At 40.7% G+C, this 18,509-nt stretch overlaps 1 protein-coding gene across 4 annotated transcripts in view; it reads left to right on the top strand.

The window, feature by feature from the left end:
• The window catches only part of CCHR1.PART1H18orf54 (chromosome chr1.part1 C18orf54 homolog), an 821,260-nt gene extending 813,967 nt beyond the window's left edge, over window positions 1-7,293 (top strand). For 3 of the 4 annotated variants that reach the window (XM_044075106.1, XM_044075115.1, XM_044075097.1), the window contains one exon: window positions 6,453-7,293. In XM_044075106.1, coding sequence (XP_043931041.1) covers window positions 6,453-6,552 — 100 coding nt within the window. In that variant the 3' untranslated portion in view covers window positions 6,553-7,293. The remainder of the gene's footprint in view (window positions 1-6,452) is intronic. The other variant, XM_044075124.1, reaches the window with a different exon arrangement.
• Window positions 7,294-18,509: the final 11,216 nt, after the last annotated feature.

Raw genomic sequence — 18,509 nt, 5'->3', positions numbered from 1 at the left:
AAAGAAATTAAGGGATTCACAAATTCAAGGCTGTAACTGATATGATAACCATGAAAACTTTGCTGTATTTTTTGTTCTTGATAAAAGCAGCAAACACAAGCACCCGCACGTACGGATGTGCATGGACCAAACCAACCAAGGCAATAAATAAAATCCAAAAAGATCCAGCACAAATGGGTTGAAAACTTGAAACAATTTATTTAGGTAGCTTCAAAAAAACAAATAGCATGCCGGTTTCGGCAACAGCCTTCCTCAGTGCTTTAAAACAACTAGAAATGTCTGATCCTTAAATAGATAACATCATTAGCATTCACAAATGTTATTGGTTGGATTAAACATTATGGCAACTCATTCAGACCAGGTTTAACCTGATTCCTTATTGTTTTGTATAGTGTGCCAACCATCTTTGGAAAAATTCCGACGCTGAACTCTATCAATAACAGTAAATGTAAATATTGCTGTTTTATGAACATTATTCTTGATAAAAACAGAACAGAGCATTTAGTGTTATGGTATATTTTGGGACCATTTCATTTTTTTCAGGATATAAAATAAATGAAGATAACAGAAATCCTGTAGTGGTAAAATATGTACATACACATGAATTGGCTTAGCAATGACTATACTTATGGGGAATATAAGATGATGTAATTGGGTGTATGGATTAAAAAGTCTTCTGTTATGGCAGCTGTGGATATATAGGAAGAGGTTTAAAAGACGATACAAAACTTGAGAGAAGCTGGATAGGTTTGATTTATGGATAGCAAAGTGCAAACACTGAAAATATCTTTAGTCCATTTATTCAAATATACAGGTCTGGCATATTTTTATCAACCAGAGGAGAATTGTCGATGATTAATAATGAGTTGAAAGAATTTATTTGGGAGGGGCAGAGGGCAAGAATTAAGTGGGATAAGATAATTCTCCCCATAAAACAAGGTGGAATACATGGACATACATAACTCAAACAGAAGTTTATAAAAGTGGAAAGGGCCAAAAATGAATTTGGGGGTGGGGGCAAGAAATAGAAAGAGTGGGATTATGGATGCAAGTCCTGAAGGAGAATTACAACAAACCATACAGGGCATTAAAACTGTATAGCTCATCAGATGAGGAACTGAAAGCACAACTGCAAGTAGTCAAAACTTTTTCAGATGATTTAAGAATGTCTTTTGGTCTTGATAAATGTGCAAAAGCAACCTTTAAAGCAGGAAAACTGCAGCATCAAGAAAACAACAGTTTGGGACAAGAAGAACTTGAGTGAGAGGAAGTGTATAACTATTTTGCGAATTGATGAAGGATCAACAGTAAAACATGAACAAATGTGAATAAAACTTGGTAAGGAATATTTTAGAAGACTTAAATTAATTCTGAAAACAGTGTTGACATCTAGGAACAAAGTTCAAACTATAAACCAATTTGCTCTTCCTGTCCTAATTTAGTTTTGGAGTGATTGACTGACCCCAAAATGTGTTTGATAGATCAGACAGGAAAACAAGACGGATGCTTCATGTTCACCAAATGATTTATGTAAACCAGTGCATACCAAGATAATATATTCCCCGTTCCAAAGGAGGTATGGCCCTCCTCGAAATTGATTACATGTATAAATCTGAAATCATCTGCTGACCACACAAGACTCAAGCGTAGTGAAAGTTTTGAAACATGAGGAGAATAAATCTAAGATGCTTCCCTCATTAGTCTAGCAGAAGCATATCAGCGTCAAGCAGGAATGGAATTCAAACCAAAAGTAGATAAAAATCAGGCAGCAACTGAATGTGCCAAAAAACAAAAGAAAGAATATAAGGTGAAGGATCAGATGAGAAGGCAAGAAATGAGGAGAATGTATGAATATAGTTGTAAGTATAGAAAACTTCTGAAAGAATCTCATATTGATCAGGATCGAATGCAGGAATGGTTAGGGAGAGGTGAATTTAAACCAAAAGATGAAAGGATAATATTGGCGTTCCAAGATAGTGGGCTACACACACATTGGTTTACAAATTCCATTGAACATGTGGGAGAAACGGGAAATATAGATTTTGTAAATGGAAACCTTGTTGCTGGTTGTGACATGGCAGAAGGACTATATACTGAAAGGCATAATAATGTAGCAAGACTGTTGCATTGGGGATTGTGCAAACATTATAGTATTGAAGTGGCTGAAAAACACTGGAAACATGAGCCACAAAGCATCATAGAAAATTATGTTTACATCACATGGAATCACTCATTACCAACAGTTCAAAAGATAGATGCGAGAAAACCAGATATGTAGTGGTCCATAAAAAGAAGATAGAAGTAGCATTGATCATGGAAATCACTACACCTAGTGACTGCATTGTCTTGCGTTCAGAGACGCACAGTCCACCAAAGTAGCCATATCCCCCATGCCAGTTGAAGGTGTAGGACTTTGCTGGGTCTCCCCCCAGTGCTGTCCCACGCTTTTGTCTCCATGCCTGTCTGTATATAACTGCATGTGTACAACATACTGCATTGCCAGTCATTCCCTTCCTTTGATCTCTAACAGAAAGAATGCCAGGTAAGAAAGCGGATGGGAAAGAGCCTAATGGGTGTGGCTGCTGACTATGAGCCTAAGGCAGAACATATGCCTGAGCCACTCTTTATTGCTTACCCACTTTGGCATATTTATACATCGGCACACTGGAGAAGAGATTTAGGGATAGGAAATATCCAGTACATCTCTCTCACAGGGTCTATATTGTAAGATCGACGGTTGAAAACATCGAACAACATATGGTTGACACCATATGTGTCGATGTCTTCAAACGTTGACCTTATAAAAAGACAAAAATAAAAAAAAGTACCCTAATGGGTTTAAGCGAGGGAGCAAGCCCACCTGCTCCCCCCACACCCCCCACTACTTAAATATACCAACTCCGAGACTGCACTACATTGCAGTAAATGGAAATCTCCCCTTACGGAGATTTCCATTTACACACTCGAGATTTTGAGCGTTCGATATTCTCGTGCCGACAATGCCAGATTTGACATTGTCGGCTTTGGAGAATATAATATAGATCCCCCTCACACCCCTTAGGATAGTGGCACCCACCACTCCTGGCAGCTCGACCATGGTTTCCAGAAATGAGAGAACAAACTAATGAAGCTAGTTCCTTCAGCCTGGAGCAAAGTGGGATGATTGAGTGGCATGTGGGAAGCTTTATGGTCAGGGGGCTACCCCCCCCCCCAAACAAAAGGCTGAACCATTTTTACTGAGCAGAGCAATTAGGTCTAGACAACTGTTACTCTCCACTATGTACCAATACACAGTTGCTTTAAACACAGTTTGGTTGCAGCTGGGTAAAGTCCCCTATCCCTGTCATATCATGTGATTGAAGTTTATTACATAAGTGAAAGGGGCACATTAGCAAAAGATTCTTCCTTAGAGAGCCGGAAAAAATTGAATTCTGCTTTTTATAAACAAAACTAGATAAGACCAAAAAGCCACATGGCTGACTTTGACTATGTGCCAAGCCAAGACTTCGGTCACGTGTGCTGGTTTCACAGAGCAGGTATGGTCTGTTATAATCCCGGACTTTTATTATTCAGAGTGCCACCATTGCACAGCCATCTCCTCCTTGGCTGTCTCTAAGCTTAGGGTCTTCAGATACCTATCCCATAGGATCTACCATCTTGGTCGAATATTGCAAGTAGCAAAGACAGTGGCATTTGATTTGAATCAGATTTGGTAAATGAAAAGTTAAAAAAAAAAAAAAAAAAAAAAACTGTAATTGACAATGAAAATGAGAAGCATGTATTCGCTTATCCATAAATTTAACTGTTAACAGTACTCAAGTTGCAGTGACTTGGGGAATAGCTGATAAGTATAATCCATTTTCCCCTAAAGTTTATAATCCATTTCCCCTAAAGTTGTAAGATCTCTGTGTTGTCATATTGAAGTCCAGGTGGTGCAGGAGGCCTTATCCCTTAAAACTGTGTAAACATGGCATGTTATTACATTGACTGATGAATTAACAATATTCTTTCAGCCATGAAGGATGTAGTGGTTTAATTGGGTTTGAATTTGTAACCTAGGAATTTAAGATTTAGTGGGATCATTTTTGATATAATCAAGTAAACCCATTCCTTTATAGCCTGGAAATATGTACCGACATCTGTTTTGTTTTTTTTTTTCCAGAATGTTGTCATTCATTGCCTTATAACTTTGTTCTGTGGGAATGTGCAACATTGTTCATCCCTTTCTTTAGTGCTGAGTGTGGAAGAGAGGTGAAGGAGAGAACAGGCAGGGTGGAGTGGGTGGAGAAGAGTGTCAGGAGTGATTTGTGACAGATGGGTACCAGTCAGAATGAAAGGGAAGGTCTACAAGAGGGTAGTAAGACCAGCTATGTTATTTGGGTTGGAGACGGTAGCATTGACAAAGGCAGGAGTTAGAGCTGGACATGGCAGAGTTAAAGATGTTAAGATTTGCACTAGGTGTGAAGAGGATGGACAGGATTAGGAATGAGAATATTAGAGGGTCAGCTCAGGTTGGAAGATTTGGACACAAAGCCAGAGAGGCAAGATTGTGTTGGTTTGGAGATGTGCTGAGGAGGGATGCTGGGTATATTGGGAAAAGGATGCTAAGGATGGAGCTACCAGGTAAGAGGAAGGCCTAAGATGAGGTTTATGGATGTGGTGAGAGAGGGCAAGCAGGTGGTTGGTGTGACAGAGCAAGATGCAGAGGACAGAAAGAAATGCAAGCAGATGATCCGTTGTGGTGACCCCTAATGGGAACAGCCGAAAGAAAAAAAGATTTGTTGTTTCTTGACATTAAAGCAAAATATTCATTATTACCCCAGTACTTCATGTCATACCGAATGTCTCATCCAGAAGAAATTCTTTAAAAGGGTGCATTAGCTTCGCTTCTTGCAGTCAATGACATTTCAAATCTTTTGTGTTAGGTTGACTTGTTTTCTACCTTTACCATGTAGATGTTATGGAGAGCAAGATGTCTACCCATTTTGCTTGTATCCCAGGTTTGATTAGCAAGTCCATCTCTTCTAATTTTTTTTTTGGGGGGGGGGGGGTGATGCACATGCGTTCTTCCTGCAAAGCATCTCAAGCATGGAGGGTAAAGCTTGTTAGAAAGCTCCAACCATCTGCAGCATGCATGACTGTTCTTTTACTGTGCCATACAGCTCTTGTACTATTCATAAGAGGTCGTGTGTGTGTGTGTGTGTGTGGGGGGGGGGGGGATTGAATGCAATGAATTAGGAGTACTAGAAGCATCTGATACCTGAGGTCAGTGGAGAACCCCCCCCCCTCAAAAAAACTCATTCATTATGATAGTATTATTTTAGGTGGCTACATCTATTCACATATTAATATTATCATCTTAATAAACACCACAGAAACTATTACTATAAGCCTTATAGTAAAGCATATGTAGTGCAGGCCAACACAGGTATCAGAAAGTGTAAGCATTTCTCTGATGAAAAGTCAATAAGTATGCAGAACAGTTGCTCCTCTAACAGTTTTCAGTCTTGCCAGTCCTGTTAACTTTGAGTGTAACATCATCTGTTTTAATTAAAACTGTATCAAAAACCTTGTAGTAGGTAAAATCAATACAGCAGTCTTTACTGTAAGGGCAGTTGAGCTTTGGAATATTAAATCACACTATATGGAAAGACTAAATTAAACATGGTCATGCATTTTTATGCATTAAGTTGCAGCATATCTGACCAGGTTTGTAGCCTGGCCCATTCTCATCCTATCTTTCTGTATCACTTCTGTTGCAGAGATAGTTATCTGCAGAGGCCTTCTTTTCTCTCTAGGGTCACTTTTATTTAAATTATAGTGAAAGTGCCACCACTGCATTGCTTTAAAATGTTTTTGTTTAGTGTTAAAAGTAGCTGCATGTGAGAAAACTGTAAGTTGCATGTTTGTAGAAGCAGTTAAAAGCTGCAAACAGTTTCAAGAAGAACATGTTCTGTGATGGACTGAAACCACAGCCACTGACTTCTAGAAGGATTTATTGCTTAACATGTATACTGACTCCTACACATGTTGTGATCTCATTATTATATGTGCTTTTTAAAGGCAATTATTTTTTTACTTTAGATTTGATACTTGGTTGCCAAGCTGTAGGCCACATTCACTAATGCCTACACTAAGTGTACATATTTTGTATTTAAGAACATCCCTACCACATTGCTTGTGCTTTCTAGTCACTCAAAAAGATTACACTAAGTGTACACGTAGTTTACACGTTGTGGTAACCTTTATAACCTTTGATATTTAAGGCTGCAAGAAAATCAGAAGGAAAACTAAAATTTGGAGGAAGAAAGTGAGAGTTATGCTTGTGTTGTCTGTTCAGTTAGAATGGTGTACACTTAGTGTAGACATTCATGAATCTGGCCAAATATTTTTTTTGCACCTCATGATCATTTGTTTTAAATAATCATGTCTGTTGTGAATATTTTTTTTAGGGCTTTCCACCACTTGGCACGACTTAAAAAACTTGTTGATGACAGCAGTATGAAGAAGGACCAAGAAGCTGAAGTAGTAAAACACGAGGAGGAAAGCTAGTGCATTCAAATAATACAATTAAAAATAAATATATTATGCTTTTTAATTTTGCACTGAAGTGGGATATTTTTGTGAATGTCTTACTTTAAAGTGTTTGCTTTAAAGGATTATAGACGGTGTTCATCTGGAAAATATTTGTAAATATTTGAAAAGATTGTTAAACATATTTCAGTAATTTATTTTAAAATTATGTTTAACGTAATGTGTATTTACATATATGAAAACCATATCATTACTATTTCCATGCATCTTTGTCAATGTCAAGTGTGATATCACTAAACTAAAATTATATTCAGCACTGAAGTTCACATAGGTTTGATGCTGATAAAGTAGAGAAGGTGCATTTTGTCTTATGGCATGTTGATGTGCTGCAGTGCTAAAAAGTTGTTTATGATCATAAATTAATTTAAATGTATGTTTATTCAGTGTTTCAAATTAACACCTTATAGCCAGTTACTTTTTTAAGTAAAATTTTGCATTACATATAAAGTGTTTATGAGAGTCTCCTCTGTAGAAGTGTTACAGTTACTGAAAACATTACATATGTGGGTTTGGCATACTGTATGTAGCTATCCATCTTTCCTCAGACGTTTCTTCACAGTACTAGGTCCACCAGCCCATATCAGTGCTCACCTAATGCATAGATGTAAAGTTATCTTTCTTACATTGTTTTTTGCCACTATCACTTAACTGTTCATGCCATCTTACAGTAATTATTAAAAGTGCCATGTATTAGTTGGAGTTTTGTTGCTGCCCTCTTTAAGAAAGTTGTCAGAGTGTATATCTGCTGACTTTTGGCTATTTTGCCTGTTCTTGCTTAGACTATCTTGGTTTCTAGTTCTGTTTCCTCTGAATAACATGCCTTAACTAATTGAGAAGCCACTACTGACTACTCTCAAGGCCTGCGGTAATGCATGCAAGACTTGTCTGGTATCTGGGGAAATAGGGTCTATGTTATATATTCGAACATTAAAAATGTTGAATACCATATGATCAAGACCATATGGTCGATATTTGAATGTTTGGAATATACCATAAAAAAAAAACATACCTTAACTGTGCGAGCAAGGGGGCAAGCCCCCCTGCACCACCCCACACCTCCCCTGCTTAAATATACCAACTCTGAGACCGCACTTCAATGCAGAAAAGGGAGATTCTCCCATTCTGCACCGTACGGCGCCGTTAAAGTCAATTTGCGAACACTTGAAATGTCGATCATATGGTCTCGACCATATGTTCGACATTTCAAGCGTTCGTTTAATTGACATAGACCCGAATATATACTATACTCACCCAGTAGTGAATAGTTGCATCTGAAAAGAAACCAAAGGAAATGCAAACAAGTAGTCATACTTAACAGAAGCTCTATGTTGTAAAGACATTCCATTAAGTCTCTTCTCTGTTTTATGAAGTCTTTTGCCCTACAGTCTAAAATGTTTTATTCATTCTTGTATTTTCTGTGGTATCTGTATATGGGATTACTTGGATACTGGCTGACTGAGTCCCTCCTGTGTGTGCTGCCTGTTTCACAGTGTGCACTAGAGGCTTTTTCTTGTGGCTGTAGCCATTTCCGAAACTGATAGTGCTCTTTAGATGATTCATGACTTGGTCCCGAAGCCTTCGTAATGAAACCTTCTAATTTGTACAAGTCAAACCCATATAACAACGTGGATGCCATTAAGGCATGCATTAACAATCTTACAACTTGGGGGGGGGTGTAAATTATAGTTATCTAATCCCCAGGTCACTGCAACCTCAGTACTGTTATTTAAGTTTATGGGTGGGTGAGTGAATACATTTGTCCTATTAGTTGTCATTCCTGCCGTCCTGTATTCTGTCAGTTTTACAACTATCATATGCATTTAATATTGAAATTGGTGTGAATTGGTCAACCCACACTTTTGCTCCTACTCATTTTCTGTACTTTTCATCTCCACACACAGAGGCCACCTTGTTTTCACAAGAATCACTACCTAGAACTGAACTTCAGACTTTTCATATATCATGATTTCATAGCCTGCACAAGTAGATCCAGTAGTTCCTCTATAACCATGGAAGAAAGGGCTTTCCTGTCCTCCTTTGACTTTGATTTGAATATTTTTTTTTATTTATTTATTTTTTATTTTTTTGTGTGGTTTAGATTATTCAAATATAGTGATTTACCTAGGTCTCAAAATTTCTTCTTTGGCCTTTCTTTCCAGAAAGTTCATCTCAAAAACACTATGTTGGGTTGGTCTGTATTCCGTAGTTGTCTTTCCTATGATCACTGTTGTAGTTTTATTAGAAAGAGAGAGTACCTGCTGGGGGATAGCCATATGTCTAGCCAGATTATCATAGCTTGGGTGTCTCCTCCTTGCTTCTATGATATGACCAAAGTGCTGCACGGCTATGTGGTACATAACAGGCATACAGGTACACGCATAGTACCTCAGAACTTTCTCACCAGCAGTCCAAACAGTGAACCTGCATGTCTGTCTGCCAGGTGCACAGTCCTTGGCAGTTCCATTTGCCTAAATCAAACATTAAACTTTTTCATGTTAACTAAGAAGAGAAAATGTGATTCTGGGAGGCAAATACCTTATAGGGACAACCATACTTTTATTTAACATACATACTTAACATACTTACATAGTTGCCTATGGGCTAGTCACAATTATACAAGTTGTTCCATTTGCCTGTTCTTTGCCTCTAAAACCCAAACGAGACATTTGTCTTACCTTGAGATTTATCTTAAAAGTCAGAGACTAAAGGGCTGAGATGCATTAAAATGGATGCTGAAGTTTCCCTCCCAGGTGTCCAGTATCAGCCCAAAAAGAAGGTTAACATGACTGTCTGATGCTTCAGCTGTTTTGTTGGGCCTGGATATCTCCACAGTGTCTCTTGATGAGTCCTCAGACTGTCCAGATGAATCAACTGCTCCCTCTTTCAAGTTCCCATTGGAGAACAAGTTGCTGCCCCTTAGCATATCCACCTCGACTGATCAGATGGCTGCCTGTGCCATGATGGGAAAGCTAAGACCAATTTCAGAGGGACCCATACCTCTCAACTGTCCAGATTTTTACAGAATGTCCAGATTTTTGCCTCATATTTAGGTCTGTTCCTCGTAAAATTTGTGGTTTTCTGATTTTTTTTTTTTTGTGGTACATCGCTGAAGACTGAATTCACTAAGTAATGACAGATATTTGAGTTTCAGGCTATATATCCTTCATAAAATACAATGTATTCTAGCAACTTTCTAACTTTATAAGAGCAATATTTAAAATTTGTCCCTATTTTGGGGGCTTTGTCTACTATTATTTTTGGCTTTGTCCAGATTTTTTGTGCTAAGAGGTTGAGAACTATGGAGGGACCTGATATAGTATTCCTCAGAGTCTTATCAGAGAGGAAGTATCATGTTCCCTTACTGAGTTACTTCGGGGTTTGGTTTCTCCTTGGTTTATGCAAGCTCCTCTTCCCTCCAGGAAAAAAGCAGAATACTAAAAATGCCTCTCCTCCTTGTGCATAAAGGATGCACATCTTCATATCCCGATCCATTCAGATCATAGGAAGCTTTTATGGTTCTCTGTTTTTTAACACTAAATAAATAATCTTCTCCACTTACTAAAGGGCTTTTGAGAGGAGGAAAAGATATGCAAAAGTCTCTTAGAAAGCTTGGGATTTCTGGCCATCACTGGAAGTGAAAGAGCCATGCAGGCAATCTGAAGGATTTCAGATTTGGATGAAGCTGGCCCGAAAAATGGGACATTTAATTTGGAATGGGATCCAGAACTCAAGAAGTGTGCAACAGGTAAGGCCACAGGACAGGGAACCAGACTTGCGTGAACCAGAAAGGGGCTATGAAGATTAGTTGCTCTACAGTGGGCTGCTTTCTGCAGAAATTTTATTATCAGGGGAATTGGAGGGTGACCATAAAGGAGACCTGGGGACTATGTGTTCAGAAGAGCGTTCCTCTGACTGTCCCTTGGGAATGATCAAGGCAAAGAAGCTGCTGCATTAGCAGTGAAGTATGTCACAAAGGTTACGGCATAGCTAGCCCCAGTGGCTGAAAATGTTGGCTGCCATTGAAGCATTGAGAAAACACTCATGAGGCATCAAATTGACTCCAGAGGATGTTGAAGATCCCCAGAATGTGTGTTGCTATTAGAAAGCATTGCAAGGACATTGCCTATTGCCACACCCTCATAGCCTCTCGACACAAGAGATAAGATCGGGTTCCCCTTTGCTTGTATATGTACCAGACCACTATCATGTTTTCAGTTTGTATACAGATCACACCTTTTGGGGAGGGCCTGCTCTCTCATCTCCAGAACATTGATCTGAAGGTGGGCCTCTGATTAGGACCAAGTATGTTGGACTGTCTTCTCTTTGAAATCCCAAGATGGGAAGTGTCAAGGGAAACCAAAGCAGGCTATCCCTGGCCAAGCTTTTAAGACACCAAGACTCCAGAAGGATGCAAGAATTTGGACACCGTATGTGATAATCCAGTCTCTGAGACAAAATCTTCTCCATGACGTTGAACACACAAGCTAAAGCTGGACAACTGGAAAGAGATCCTGTCAGTCCAGTGGTCTTGGTGTAGTCTCCACTCTTGCCATTGACCCCGCCAGATCCGATGACAAGACCGGAGCTGATGCAACCAAGGACAAGGACATTTCTGATAACCTCAGAGTCAACCCAGGTCCATGTCTCTGAAGGTGCCTGAGTCAAAAATATCAAGGTAGACGTTTGTGCTGAAGCCAGCCAAGGTGTCAGCTCCATTGCAGAAATAACAGAGGTGGACATCAAATCTAGGATCATTTGTGCTGGCAAGTCGACTGGAGAAGGAACCACTAGTGAAGGGGCAGTGGTTGCAACTCTGACCTTGGAGCCAAGGAAGAGGGAATGATCTCCACATTCATCTGAGCCTTCAAAAATGTTTGTATTAACTTGCCCAAATTGATATCCCTGATGAAACTCATGATGAATCTTGCAGATCAAGTAGAAGGAGCTGTTGATGATTGCTTGCCAGGACAATGTATGGGAATTTGTGTCTCATGAATCCTAAAGGGAGCGCACAAGAGATTTTTATACGAAACTGGGTACGGATGGTGAGTTAAGTGACTAGCTGTCTTTGTCATCTGGCTGCTGTCCAAGGAGGCTTCTTTTTTGAAAACTATTACTTAAATGAATTTTGCAGTTGATATGAGGAAGATGATGTGTAATCTTAAGATGGTGTTGGACTACTTATAGGTTCATAGCTGTGTACTAGGCTAATGGCCCCTAGAGCCTTTACAAGCCTAGCCCATAGAAGTGCCCTGGCATGGTGCCGCCCGACGTTGGTTCCCAGGGCCTATATCAAGGAGAGCCACTGGAGTGATCCCCAGGGTGAACTTTCTATTACCCATCCACTAATTAAGAATCTTCTTGAAGAGGTTTAGTGAGATGCTCTGTTTGACATGTATGGGAAGTCTATTCCAGAGCATGGGCAGTCTCTGGGTGAGGAACCTGTCCCTCCAGCATGTTCTATTGATTGTGGTAATAAGGTTGAGGTCTCTAGAGTGTGTAATGTGGAGGGACTGGGATTTCTTTAGATGTAGTATTTCTAACAGAGCTCGGTCAGACCTGGCTTTGTAAGTCAAGCAGAGATCACCTCTGAGTAGGCGATATGAGACAGAGAATAGCTGGAGTCTGAGTCTGTCCATGTAAGGCATGTTTAATGCCTATAGGGTCCCCTTATTGAGGTACTTCTGTGGCCTCTCCAGCTGTTGCAGGTACATGCCAAATGGGGCATTATACTCTACTGGTCTAATGAGGGAAGAGTAGAGAGAGATGCTGACCTCTTTCTTCCTGGATGCAAAACCCTTGGTAATGAGATGTGCCACATAGAAATACTTTCTGATCACAGTGGCAATGTGGTGGTCGAACGAGAGGTTGCTGTCACCCTGTGTCCCCAGATCTCTTATAAATGCCGTCAGTGTTCAGTGGGCTCCCATCAATGTGGTAATTAGTGGGAACTGAGCTTTTACCAAAGGGGATAACGATGCATTTTTTGGCGTTAAGCTTAAGGCCATAGTTTCAACATCAGTCATTGGTCTCAGTGAGGCCTTTCTCTCTAGGATGTCTGCATCACTTGGAGAGTTAATAATGGTTCCCAGCTTTCAGTCATCTGCTAACTTGGTCAGCCAGAGTCCCTTTGTGTTGGCCTGGACTTTTGAGATGTAGGTGATAAACATGAGAGGACCCAGGACCGATCCCTGTGGGACTCTACTAGTGACTGGTTGGCAGTCTGACTTGGAGTCTGCTACTTTCACACTGTGTGCTCTTATTTGTGAGCCAATTTGGAACCCACCTGGTGATATGTGGGTTGATGCCTAGTTTGGTGAGTTTATCAATAAATCCCGAATGAGGAATGGTATCAAAGGCCTTGGCCAGACCGAGGTAGGCTGTATGCACTGCCTTACCTTCATCCGCAGCCCTGGTGACTGACTCAAAGAAGTCAACCTGGTTGAGCAGGCATGATCTCTCTTTCACAAAGCCAAATTGCATGGGGTCTAGAGTTTGGAGATTTCCTATATCTTTGTTAATCAGGTCCATGATGATGCGCTCCATAGCTTTACATATCAGACTCGTCAGGCTAATGGGGCGATAATTCCCAGGGTCTGTAGTTGCTCCCCCTTTATGGAGAGGGGATCACTGTATCAGTGTGCCATTCGGTAGGGACAAAGCCTAAGGTGAGGCTGTGACTAAACAGGGCACACAGATCACTTTGTAGTTCATGTAGAACACAGCCAGGGACATTACCGGGTCCCATGGAAGCTGTATTCTTGGCCTTGGACAATGCAGCTTTAACCTGTGCTGCAGTAATGCTGGGTGCCTGGCATTCTTCCGGTATTGTGATTAGTCATTTGGGGAGGTAAAGTTGGCACTGAATCTGTCTGCCAGTATGTTGGCAGTATCTGTCTGGGTGCAGGAGATATCATTGTGCCGTATCTCAGAGCAATTCTGGGTGTTGCCATAGAGGTTCTTAATATAGCTATAGAAGGTTTTGTGACTGTTTTTAGTGTCTGCCACAATTCTGCCTTTATAGCTGGCTTTTAAAGGATTTAATGAGGGATCTCAGCTTTTTGTTGAGGTTAATAAGAGAGTTTTTCCAGTCTTGGGACTTCACCTTTTTCTGCAACAGTTTCTTCCTTCTGTTGTAGAGTTCATTAATGGCAGGGGACCACCAGATTGGCTTCCTTTTTTGGAGGAGAGCATCTTTGTTCTTTTGGGTATGGCTAGTTCCCTGCATTTGTGTACATGTTCGTACAGTGCATTTGTGTATGATTCGGCAGTCATGCAGCTATTTTCCATTGGGATGGGTGCCGTGAAGTTAGCCATCTCTGTTTTTACGGGTCCAAAGTCAGCTTTGGGGAAGTTTTTCAAGGTGGTTACCTTTGTGGGGGGTGTAGGTGAGATGTGGATTTTCATGGTGATTAGTTTGTCGGATCTGACCAGGGAGGGATTGACTATAGGTGTAGAGCAATGGTCGCCCATGTTAGTAATAACCAGGTCAAGGATGTTGCTTCCTCTAGTGGGGGTCAGAATGAGCTGGTCCAGGGCATTGGAATTGATGAATTCCAGGAAGCATTAGGCCAGTGTATTGGTGCTTGAGTAGTTTTCCCATTTGATGGAGAGGTAGTTGAAGTCTTCTAGTAAGCGAGTGTTGGGTTGGACCTTGATAGATTCCAGGGTGCTTAGGAACATGGAGTGAGAGTCTTGGGATATGGTTGGGGACCTATAGCAGGCTATGACCTGGATCGCCATCTTACCCAATGTTAGTTGTACCTGAAGTATCTCCGATGCTTATGCTGGGCTGCTAGTCTGGAGGTGTGCATATACTTTATGAATATGGAGACACCACCACCTTTGGAGCTTCGGTCCATGTTTCGGGGCCGAAAGGTGTGGAATGAGTTATAGCCTGGTAGCCCAGGGGTGCTTTCTGCCGCTTTAAACCAGGTCTCCATTACAGCACAAATGTCGATGTTCTCCATTTTGAGGAGTGCTTCAAGCGAGTGCATCTTGAGATTTAGATTTCTAGTGTTGAGCAGCATGACCCTCAGATTGCATTTATTTATAGCTGTTACGGTGGTAATTTGGTGTTTGGAACACTGCCTACCAAAGGCAATACAGGGATGGCAAGAGCCTTAGCCAGTAGCCAGAAACTCAGGGGTGACTGATGCAGGCCATCTCTGGCAAGGCATCAAGGTCTGTTAATCATGTCATCCCAAGCAGATACTGGATCCCCTTAGAATGACACCTGAAACTTAGCCAGTTATTTAAGTCAATCATTTTTTGTTTGTACTGCGGTATCATTCTGGGTGGCGGTAGGATGCTACTCAGGGCTAGTGTTATACCTGCCTGGGCCACATAATCTGAGCACTCCACCAAATATAGTGCAGGGAGGTGTGTCTCATGTCAGATTTTTGTAAGACTTCTCAAAGGCAGTAGGCAAGGCTACAAGCACTCTGTTATCTCCAGAATACAGACTGTATAGCAGTCCTTCTGTTAAGCAGTATCTTTATAGGACGTCAACAGTGGGCATGGCTTATATTTTCCTTTCTTCTGCCCATAGTCAGAGAAAAAAGTTTTCCTGACAAAGACTCGAGTGGTGGGCAGATGTGAACCATGCGGGTGTACATTTTGTCTTGGCAGTTAAGAATTCTTATAGTTACCTAATTCCTAGACTTCTGTATTGGTTTTAATCTGAAACACAGAGAATTCTATGCAGTCCTTGTGTGTTTCAGTCATGAGGGATAATTATATAGGAATTATAGAGCCTTGTGTAACTGAATTGTGCCTATGAAGTGACAAACGCCATTATTAAGGGTTGATGCTACAGCTGTTACTTTTAGGAGCCATGCATGGCTCTGCATGTCTACATGTTAAAGCTTAGATTCTGGATAGTTGCATCAATGCTGACATTTTGTATGGATAACCTGTGGATGGTTTGCTTAGGAAATAAGGAAGAAACAGTGTTAGATGTTCGTCATAAGGATCTTCAGAGCAGGTTTCATAATAATACATGTGATAAATTCAGAGGGAAGCACCACTTCTCTTGCTAGATAATTATTTAGTTGCTTCCTTTCTTGCATTTGTTTACCAGAACAGTCTGACTGGGCTGTGAAAGAACCTTTACAGCAGAGGCCCAAGGTGAAAAGTCTGTGAGAAGTTAATTCTTCAGAACACACAGCTTTTTCCAAGTGATTACCACAAACATTCAAGAGTATCAAGTTGAATGCATGCACAGTATTTGCAATTGTTGAACTACATAAACAGTGTACACAAGTATGATAGTGTGTTTGCAGCAATGGCAATAAAGAAACATTGAGCTATTACACAAAAAGTACAAGTGAAACTTAAAGGAAGTAGGAAGTTATGGTAACGGAAATGTACACCTTTAAAAACTGGTGATAAGGTAACAAGGTTCTAGAAAGCTACTGAATCAGATTGTCACATGTACAGCACTATTTCTGAGCTATTATCAGATGTTATAGGCTAGACAGCTGGTTACAACGGTGTAGTATTTTAGATTGTGTCTCTAGTAAATCAAGCAGAACGTTTCTGATATTGTTTGAATTTGTGGATTAGCCAAGAGGGGAACAGTGACATAGCTAGGTGTTTAAAAATATGTCCTTCCTTATCACTGTTGCGCTATCCTTTACACTTGGGCTATCCTTAGCAGAATAGTCCACTGTCCAGCCAGGTATACCCAAAGCCTTTACACCTTCTCGTCATTCTGTGTCAGAAATATGTCCTACCTATAAAAGGTGTAAGGTACATATGTAGATGTCTAATCCTTAGAACTTCTTGGCTGCTAGTTTGAATGCTACTTCTGAATTTGGTCTGTATGCCTTTCACTGAGCTGGTTCATTTACCAAGACTTGTAAAGATAAGTGCCCCATTGAGGTTCCTTCCTTCCTTTATTTCCTCTCTCTAGTTTTTCATGTCATTCAGGAAAGAGAAATGAGCTTGGGAGGCAGATTCCCCATAAAGACGGGCACAAGAAGTGCCTTTTTTGTTTAGGTGCTATGCATGACCATGCTGTGTGTGTGTGTGTGTGTGTGTGTGTGTGTGTGTGTGTGTGTGTGTGTGTGTGTGTGTGTGATATCTGTCAGGCATTTGCCCTAAGACACTCCACAGCCATTTGTCTTCCCTTTCTAACTGGAAAACCAATATCTGAAATTATTGACACAGGGTACCACAGCCAAATCAACCTGCAGCAATGTTTAGCCATCTCTTAAGAAAAAGCACATTTTGAATTTGGTGCTGCTGTCCAGCCCGCACTGGAAATCTTCCTCTGGTTGGGTGAAGAACCTGAGAACCATCCAGTACTGATACCAGTTCCTCTGCCAAAACCCAGTTGGTGGACAACACGGAGCTGCCTACTCGCAAGTCTTCTGAGGCTATGCATGTGTGTGGTACAGATATAGAGTAAGAACCACAGCTGGTTATATCTAAAGTGCATAGGTTGATTCTCCAACTTTTAGTTAGGGAAGAAGTGTCTGATACCCTCATTGTATCCAGGCAAGGGTCTGACGACCTAGATTAGGTAAAGCAGATGTTCCTTTAAAAAAGAAACAAAAATGTGGCTTCTGTGGCTTTGGATTTTTGCAAAGAGTGTCAAGACATTACTCAGTGGCTTTTCAGTCCTTTATGTCCCTGAAACCCTTACAAGGTTGGTCTGTCCCTGTTTTGACCCCCCCCCCCCGGTCTTCCACTCCTAAAACGCCTCTGGTGAGCAGTCTTTAGCATACTCCTACATCCACTCCCCTCCCATCTTGATGTGTGATGAGAAAGATTCACTATCCATTGGTTCTTCTTTTGAAGAATGATCTTTTGGGGATACAGTGGTCCTCATGATGGAACACAGAGTGGGATTGTTCCCAGATTTCTGATGTTCAACAAAATACTATGAAGTCTCGAAATGCACTTGCCCTGACCTGACCTTCTGTAGTCCCTCCTTTTTTGTCTGCCCTTTTGGATACCTTTTCTACAGCTTCACATGCTCCTGACTCTCAACCTCTAGCCCCTAAAAGGCAGGAGAGATTTTAGAAGTCCCTGAGGATCCAAAGTTTTTGTATTAAAGTCCTTCATCTGATACCCCTGTTTTACATATCCATAGATAAGCCGTACAAACTGTTATCCTCTTCCAGGCCTTTATCTTCCAGTAAGAGAATTAATGCTATGGAGAGTGAGATGGAAAAAATGCATATTTCTGCTAATTTGGCCTTCAAGGCCATTAATTATCAGACCTACATGACTAGGTATGTCCTACGTGTTCTTTCCCAGGTTGGGGGGGTTGACTGATATGCTCTGTGATCTCCTGGGGGTGATCTGGCCCTTTTCACAGTACTGGCCCTTGTGTTTATTCACCTCAGTGTGCACCGTTAACGTTTTATGGTCTTTTCCTTGGAGTGCACTTTGGGGTGATACTCAGTCACATTAAGACCTTCTAAGAATAACAAGATTCTTCTCCATGCATAGAATTTTGGAATGTACACGGATTAAACCTTAGCTAAGGTCTGCGAAATCTCTTTTTCCGTACCTGCAATACCTCTTCCTTTGTGTCTGTCATCCAAATTCCCAGTTTTCTCTAGAGTTTAATAAAGATTGTAATGCAAACTTTGAATCTTTGCTTTCCTCCTAAGGAACTTTCCATTACCAATTTATTCCTTTTATAACAGTTTTGATCCTCCATAAACAATGGTCCATTTGATTGTCAAGGCTCATTATTTGCTACTTCCTTTTATGCATTTTATTTATTTCAGGATCTAAATGCCTTTGTCTAAGAGGCTTTCTGCCAGAAAGGAAGTTTTGAGGCCATTGTACTTGAGCTACAATAACATGTCTGCGTTTTGTGATTTTTTCACTAAGTCTAAGTTTATTGCTTTAGAGGGTTTTTTCTTTTCATATGTCTCGAATTTACATCTTTCTCC

This window comes from Protopterus annectens, chromosome 1.part1 (assembly GCF_019279795.1).
Source record: "Protopterus annectens isolate FY-2018-M chromosome 1.part1, PAN1.0, whole genome shotgun sequence".
Lineage (NCBI taxonomy): Eukaryota > Metazoa > Chordata > Ceratodontiformes > Protopteridae > Protopterus > Protopterus annectens.
The sequence above is the reverse complement of the archived record's forward strand: the minus strand, read 5'-3'. Positions and strand labels throughout refer to the sequence as shown.